This window comes from Paramormyrops kingsleyae, chromosome 2 (assembly GCF_048594095.1).
Source record: "Paramormyrops kingsleyae isolate MSU_618 chromosome 2, PKINGS_0.4, whole genome shotgun sequence".
Taxonomy (NCBI): Eukaryota; Metazoa; Chordata; class Actinopteri; order Osteoglossiformes; family Mormyridae; genus Paramormyrops; species Paramormyrops kingsleyae.
In genome coordinates this window covers 7893357-7901968 of record NC_132798.1, presented here as the reverse complement: position 1 = coordinate 7901968, position 8612 = coordinate 7893357, and the positions used below count along the sequence as shown (strand labels likewise).

General features: G+C 44.6%; 1 protein-coding gene across 1 annotated transcript in view; it reads right to left on the bottom strand.

The window, feature by feature from the left end:
* Positions 1–568: 568 nt before the first annotated feature.
* antxr1a (ANTXR cell adhesion molecule 1a) overlaps positions 569–8612 on the bottom strand; it is a 35158-nt gene continuing 27114 nt past the window's right edge. The window contains exons 17-18 of the mRNA XM_023802034.2: positions 7673–7753; positions 569–2651 (exon numbers count right to left, since the gene is read on the bottom strand). Of these exons, the coding sequence (XP_023657802.1) occupies positions 2220–2651; positions 7673–7753 (513 nt within the window). The 3' untranslated portion in view covers positions 569–2219. The remainder of the gene's footprint in view (positions 2652–7672; positions 7754–8612) is intronic.

Sequence of the window (8612 nt, the reverse complement as noted above, 5' to 3'; positions counted from 1 at the left end):
AATCTTGACCCTGTATGTCTTAGATTAAAAGAAAATAGCTTTGCATTGGTTACTTATTTAAAATATAGCACTGATGTGATTTTCTGCCTTATATTTACCATATGTCTAGAAGGATTACATTATTTTTTTGTGAAAAATGCCTTTATAATTCCAGCTTTTCCAAATACATTAAATATTAAGTCAATTTATGATGCAGCTGTAGAGCTGTCTGTCTCTGATGTGGATCTCTTTTAAGAGTTTGGACTCTTACCTATTACAACATTCTGCACTCTGATTGGCCCGTAAGCCTTAAAGTTTTTGTGGGCTCTTTACTGGGGGATGGGTGGGGCTTCTGAAGCCATGGCTCTGCACTGTGATTGGCTCGTATGCTTCGACTTTTCTATAGGCTCTTTACTGAGGGGTGGGCGGGGCTTCTGAAGCCATGGCTCTGCATTCACATGGCCGTGTCGCTAATATCCGTGAGCGACAGCATGAAAAGTATGGATTCAGATCACACCCCCCCCCCCCCCCCCCGCTCCCCCACCACAGGCCCCGACTGTCACGGTACGACGCCAAGACTGGAGCGCACTTGTCTAGCAACTCCTTTTTAATGACACAACACAACATGAACTTCATCACAGCAGCTACAACGACAGTGAGGAATGAGATTCGGACAAGCTCAGCTTGACATCACCATACACAGCCGTGAGATGCTTTAGGCTTCACAATAATTTATAAATGGGAAAACTATGAAACTGAATGGGACTCAGGAATTTATGAACAAAGATGATAGGAAGTTGTACAATAAATGAAATTATAATTTGCAATATATACAACTTTGTTTTGAAAAAGCCTACGCAATCCAGTCAGCCCTTGGCTTTTGAGTCAGACCTGGGGTCGATCGAAACTCATTAGACATCTCAGTCACCTTCTGTGCTAAAAATATTTTGTAATAAAGTCTATTCAAAATGATATATGATACAAAATTCAACAATAGAATGTAAAACCTTTTATATATATTTATACATATGTATAAAAAAGCAAGAAACAGAGACACTCAGTCACATATGTACAGGCACACACACATACTTAGGATTACTAGGAAAACCCAACAGAATCAGCTTCATTGGCGTGATTGCCCAAGAAGAACCCTTTAAGAGAAGCCTATGTTTGGTTCTCTTTTGCATACCTTTTCTCAATCCTGTCCTTTTCAGCCCATCTAGTCTGCATTGTAGTCTGACACTGGGATAGTCCTTATTAACTGGCTATTTGAAAAATGCACTGTAAAACTAGACCCCTTATATCCAGAAGGTGCTTTGGTCTACATGTCTTGGTCCGAGTGACTAACCCGAAATGACATAAGGTCTGAAAAGCACCAATATACAGTCCTGAAGAGGCTAGACTGTTGGCCTGTGCATGAGCTTGTATGCTGCTGCCTTCTCCCCCCCCCCCCCCCCCCCCCCCCCCCCCCCCACACGGGGTCTCATCTCACCTACATCATCCGCTCACTCGTCAGCTCAATGACTTAGGTGAGGTATGATCCTATTTTGACATCACTCTGTACACACAGAGTTCCAGGTGATCTTTGCTATAAGAGCAAGCAGACCGAGAGGCACAGACCAACCAGACCACACTCTCACACATTTCTCCGCCTCTCTACCTTAAACACATTTATAATGCCCTAATAGATTTGACAGGTTGTTTTATAAAGAGCAAAAGCTAATGATGACCAAGGATAGCAGTTGCGTGAAGAAGGTTGTCCTGGTGACGAAATCCCATTCTTTTCGAGACTGGAACGAGGGAAGCCCCAGGACTCACGGCGCTCCACACAGACGCGACAGGGAAAGGCACAGGAAGCATTGTTACTATTTACACATGTACACAAGGTCTAAAAGAATATGAAGGAGCTGACTGTCGGTGGAATGGCATAATGCACAGCATCATGTTGTTCATGTTTATCCAGAAGCTGGTTTGGTCCAAAAAGAGGAACAGACTAGAGGACCTGTTTTGTGTTCCTGTGGAGAAGCGGAAAGTGCCCCCCTCTGTTTGCTTTTGTAAATGTTAAGGAAGGGGACCTTGTAGAAGGCCTGGCTGGTAGTGGTCTGACAAAAAGGGAATTGGGTCTCTGGAGGAGGCGACGGGAATGCATGGGGAGAGCAACTGGGACCTTCTAATTCTGCTGCAGATGTTCCACTAAACAGTCTATGGAAGCTGTGTCCTTCCCCTTTAACAAAGTGGAATTAGAAGGAGGGGCGCGGCGGGGGGCGGGCAGGAGGCGGGGCTCTGCCAGGAGGCGGGGCCTGAGGAGGTGGAGGGAGGTGGCCATTAGAAAGGGCAGGGGGTGGGGGAGATGCTGGAGCAGGAGGCAGGGGCAGATTCAGAGTGGTTGGGGGCAGGGCACGTGTGGGGGGTGGAGTGTAAGGAGGAGGGGTGGTTGCAGGTGACGGAGTGATGGAAACAGGAGGGGGCGTCGGGGGCAGAGGTGGCAATGAGGGGGAAAAAATGGATGAAGGAGAAGAGGGAGGGCTCTGAGGTGGGGGGGGCAACATGCCCTGGGGTGGAGGCGGATTGCAGTCCTCGGAGGGGTTGTAGATGGGGGTAGAATGGTGATTGTACACCGGGTAGCGTGGCGCTGAGTTGGACTTCACCCGGGTGAAGTTGATGCAGCGTCCCTGCAATGAGACATGTGGTGACATCATTAGACATGTGGTGACATCATTAGACATGTGGTGACATCGTTAGACATGTGTTAAAGGTGTGGCCAGATATTTGTGCAAATAGAGCAGCTGACTGGCTAAGATGACATCCCATCTGCATGAGCAAACAGCCCCACTGGGACTGAACGTGCCGGCAAATCTGTGAGCTCGTCTGTCTGCTGAGGGGGATTTGAGGACATGAACAGTGTAACCAAAACCAGAAATACACACGAGTAAATCCGCCGGCTGGCCGCTTTCCCTCAAAGTCCCAAGCAGTGCTGGAGAGTAACTAGTTACATGTAACGGCGATACGTAATTAAATTACAAAGTAAATGTAACTGTAATCCACTACAGTTACTGAGAAAAAATATGCAATTGAATCATGGTTATTACTCAAAATGTTTATGATTACAAAGGGGTCACATCCAATTATATTCGTTTTGGCAAAAAGCTTGAAGCACATAACATTCATTTTGCTGCTTTGTGTCTTTTCACCTTCTCTTGGCACATTTCCAGACAACGCGGGTCAGCAAAGTCGCTGATACTCGCAGCTTTTCTGGCCAATTCAAAACATTTGTTAGAAAAGTAATCAAATGTAGAAAGTTATATTACTTTGATAAAGTAATCAAAATAGTTACATTATTTATTACAGCCCCATTGTATGGCACAGCACGTGCCTATTTATTACAGGGTCACTAGTAATCTGTAACCTACTACATTTCATAAATAACCTTCCCAGCCCTGGTTCCACAGCAGGCCCTGAACACTGTGCTCCTATCCAGCTGGCCTCAGAGCAGACTGGTGAGAAACTATACTGGCCTCTTAAAGCCTCGGCTCTCCTGGTCCTGGAAAATGGAGACGCTTAGATCGCAGCACCAGATGTTCGTGTGAAAACACGGGAAGTCTGAGAATCCAATAGCCCTACTTTTTTCCCTTAAACATGACTTTGGATCGACTTCTTGTGGAAGGACCAGCCCTTTTGATCTGCATCTTTAAGATTTCTACCATCTGCTTGCTCTACCATTCCTTATCTACCTGTTTTCCGAGTCAGTTGTGAATTAACTACAAAAATTGTGTTTATCTTGAAGAACAAAGCGTTGAATGATGCCCAATATCGAATGTTATCCTCGTAATTTAAAAGCTTTCGTTTTAATGGTATATATTTGGAATAGCGTTCTTAAATACCGATACTACGATATTTCACATCCACACACATAATGCCGACTGACTTACACTCAGTACCAAGCAGTACGACCAATGGGAAAGCGTCACTCTCAGCTGGGGTTTCAGGAGGTACTTGTTTGAATTAATTAGGTTCCTGTGCTACTAAGACCTGGATTTTCTACTTGTTGCCACTGGGTTTGCTGCAAGGAAGTGAAGCTGGTTTATAGTGGTGCTGAGGTCCATATCTACAACTTCAAGGGTGGGATGTTTTCTGAGTTTACAGTGTAACTCATGGGAGTGATTGCATGAGTTCTGAAGAGAGGATCAGACAAGTCAGTTCTGCACACCATGGAGGTGGGATATCCGTATTGTACACCTTTACCCGTTTACACAGCTGCACGCCTTATTAGAGAAGTTCAGGTAAAAATACCTCCCTCTGAGGTATAATACTATAGCCTTCCTGTAATTTGTTGCGTTCTTTCAGTTCCGTTGCTATGAACTTTATTTTTTTTCTTCTGTTTATCATTGGAGTGAGCCTTAAAAGTCAAAGCCGGCCTTCATTTCCGTTAAAGCAGAGATTGCTTTACAGTGACTCAGAAACCTTTGAGGTATATCCAAAGGTTAGGGAGGCAACGTCAATTGTGTAATACCTATAAAGCAGGGTGCCCAGCCTCTGCCCAGATTCATGCTGGTGTTAGAAAATACATTTTAATTAGTCGCTGATTTGTATCTGAAACACGGGGTCTAGATAATTACTTCAATAAGGCAAATAAGACGTGCGTACCCTACAGCCACAGCTGACCAAGGTCAGGGACCTGTGTAATGAGGGTTTGCAGGAAATACAAGGTAATAATGTTTGTTAGCAAAGCTGTGCCAAGAGAAATGTTTTTATTGTGTGGCCCCTTTCAGGGAAACGAAATGTTTCAAAGCTCCAAAGGTTTGTTAGTCAGTCGTATATCATGAGATGTTTCCATAACAAGGTACGGCGCTGTATTAGGAAGAGGATAAAGGGGCAGCGCTTTCACTAGATCAGCTTCACCCCCTTGTGCTACTTTATTGATATGGGGGAAGCCATAAAGATCTTCCGGTGCCCTGACTTGGGGATTTAATAGCATCCAGAGGAAGCTTGTTTACTGAATAAGTACAGTGGGCTCCAGCCTGCCTATGTGCTAATGAACAGCTTCACCAAGAGGAACTTTTACCTGAAACTGTTTAGTATTATTTGTTCATAAGTGAACCTTTCATACTCTAGTTTGATGACTGATCTAGTCCTACTTTGCTCAGATAGTTACCCAGAGTGGATGAGCTCCTGACTTCACCATGACTGCATGTCCTTCTCAGTTCCAGTCTCCTCTTTACCTCTCCCCCACCCCTTGCTCCTTCAACGCAAACTCCTTCCCTGCTCCCACGACTCCTTCCTTTTCCCTGGTACCATATCTTCTGGAAGATTTAACACTCGTATTTTCTTTCATTCTCAACTGCCAGCTTGACCTTCCTCCACCTTGTCTTCATATATCAAACATTAAGCACCAGCTGTGTTCAATGAGCTTCACAGCTACAGGATATTGATGATCGGTTTTACTCAGGTGTGGTGATGATGTCATAGAACACCACTGGAAAAAAAGTCCACTTTTTGAAGCTTCATTCCCAGCTTCTGTCATGCACAGTGACATTCTAGCACATCTGAGTACAAACAAACAATCAAAGCTGCTGTTTCCACGCTTCTCACTATTTCTTTTCTCCATCATCATGAGGCATCTTTGAGGAGATGAGGCTGTAGTTTTCCCACATTATACATTTGGGACGCTGGTGTGTGGATCTTTACCTACTTGACAGTTTTATATAATTCCGAGTGAAGACTGATCTGTCATAAAGGTTACATTCTCAGAGTCGCAAGCATTAGAAGGCAGCTGGGGAAGAGAATGTAAAGGAGTTGGAAGGAGGAGGTTCAGGAATTTTAGAGAAATATCAGCAAAAATAACCAAATCAACAAATCAAAGGCATGACTGCCCAGAAGCTCATGATTTTTACATCGTTCCATTCTCTGGTTTTCAGTAGAAGTTAACATCTCAGCAGCCTGAAAACGTCAGTGAGTGCAGGCAACATGGTTTAAGGTTCGAATGATTCATTTTGGACGCGTTGGGCAAGGCTGAGTGGCGAAGAAAGAACTTTATAAACACTCGGGCTGGAATTCTTAGGACAGGGAGTATACACCCCAGTCAGCCATCACCCTGCACCCCGGAGCCAAAAACAGAGCTCACAGCCTAAATCCCTGTGGGAATTATAAACAGTACGTGCCTTAATGTGGATGTCCAGCGTTTGCCTCATTCTGGCAGCAGGATTGGGGTGGTGGAGAGGGGAGAGGGATAATTGAGCTCCCTTTATTACTGGGGCAGACTACAGTGCATTCCTCCAATCAGGAGCAGCATGGACAGCCTATTTCTTCTGGATGCCAGCTCACCACATGCCTTCCCAGAAGCCTCTGCGCCTGTACGCACTTTATTGGAAACAGCTGTGGGCCAGTGAGCTGTGCTGTCTGAGTGCCGCAGCTGGCGGTTCGGCGCAGAGTACCACCGCGGCCGGCAAAGTTTCGAAGGCACTAACTTTGTAGAAGCCGGAATCCTGCTGCCCAAATGTCCGTACTTGACTTTCGTCAGGTTTCATTATGGCACTAGGGCTTTATTTCATGACTCACTGCCTTTCAGTAAATGTTAACGGCACAATGGTTCGCAAGTAACTTCTGCGTCACTTTGCACATCTCATGTAAGACTGTGACGTAAGTTATGCACCGCTTACTGCGTTCAGTGACTGTGGCCTTTGGTTGATTGATACTGGTATTTGAACTGACCCGTGACCTACTCTGCAGAACTGTCTGTTAAATTACGATATGCAAATGAACGTCATGTTGCCGAACTTCAATTTTTATCATCTTTTTTTTTTTTTTTAGCCAAGTAGGTGAAATAAATTTAATTATTTACTTCTGGGGTGCAGAATAAGTGGCTCCGCACAACTTTCCGTGCTTTATTACATCATAAAATGGAGCTTTATATGCCCAGGCATTCAATCCCCTTAAGACAGGGTTGGAATCTGGTTTTGAGTCTTTTAGGAACTGGGCTGGATTCTGGATTTGATCAAGGAGAATGTAGGTGCTCTGTAAGTTGGGCTTGTTATTTTGTGGCCCTGGTGGCACGGGGGCATAAAGCAAGCCCTGCACGTCTAGGCGTGCATCCTCTCCGGTGGCCGCTGCTTTACTTATAGGACAATCTCTTCCGCAGAGGGCCGGTGTGTAAGCTGGTTTTCGGGATGACGTTTGTGTCGTAATCTAATTAGGGAGATGCAGCAATGACCTGCATACCCCCCGGCTGTGGAGTATCTCTCTAAAAGGCACATATGACCTGAGGGGTAACCAGCAGCGTTACAGACCTGGGGCTGGTCCCCTACATTCTCTAAATTTGTACTTTGGAAGCTCATAGAAATAAACGCATGTCCTAATTGCACCTGGAGTGAAAGTGAAGTGCCCGACCAAAGCCGAACCTTTTCTAATCACCTGACGTACTGGTCGGAAATTTCCAAGGTACATATCGATTTTGGGCGTGTCGCACTGTGTTCCATATCCTGCTGAGATCTCAGTTTTCTCTGCAGTTTCCTCTGCTCTGGCTTTTCATTCCTATAATCTGATGTTGATTTCAGGGCAAGATAAATGCCTATTTGTAAGGCCGTCCCACAGTCCTGGAGTAGGTTTTGGTGTTTCATGCTATTAGACTTACTCCATACTAGTTTGTCCGTTAACTGGAGCTAATAAGTGGTTTACGGTTAGTGGAGGCTGCTGGTACCTTGTCTGCAGGTTGAGGTCGCATCACCGACACGCGGTCGTAGCCCCTCCTCAGGAGGACCCACAAGGCGTCCAGTTTCCCCTGCAGAGACAGCAGAAGGGGGACAGGCTCAGCCACTGGATCATCAGACTTCTGTCGAACCTTCGTAGCCCTGGATGAAATCTCCTGCCATCTCGGCAAACAGGCAGACATTCTGTATATACGCATACTGTGCTGCAGAGGCGTAAAGTTCAGGTCCAGAAAGTGGAAATCCAGACCAAGGTTTTGTTTCAACCAAACAGTTGAGTACTCTGTGACTGTGACTCTTTATACTCAATAGGTTGGTTGAAACAAAACCTTAGTCTGGATTTCTACTTTCTGGACCTGAACTTTACGCCTCATGCTGTGTGAAAGTCTAGGGCCGTCAAAGAAAATGATGTTTTAGATGATCTCTGTGTTGCTGTAAAACTATAATATTGTGCCTGTCAAAGCTTAACAATTTCAAAACCTCACCCCAGATTTTGTTACGATCCAATTTGCCCATGTATTTGTTGATCACTAGCATGCCATGTTTGGTTAAGCAATACCTCATCATGCTATTGAACTAATTAAGTTAAGTGAGCTGCTGGTGAAAGTTTAACAAATACCAAGGAGAGATCTGGCTAGTCATTCAACAACATATCAGTAATTGTCTGGAGAACATTGTTATTTTTCATGATGTTACTGTTAATTTGAGTATATTCTAATATTAAATTGTTTTCTGAGGAAATATAAATCTACTGTGCAAAAAATAGCCTACTGTTGCACAGAATTGTTTCTGTCCAATTCCAGTAAAAAAATAGTGCTTAGTCTCCAGCACTGATCAGAATTCCTTAAACATGCACTACAGTCATGTTTCTGCTGTCATGCCCCAATCAACTGTCTTTCTTCATATGATCTATTTGCTGAAATTATTTTATTT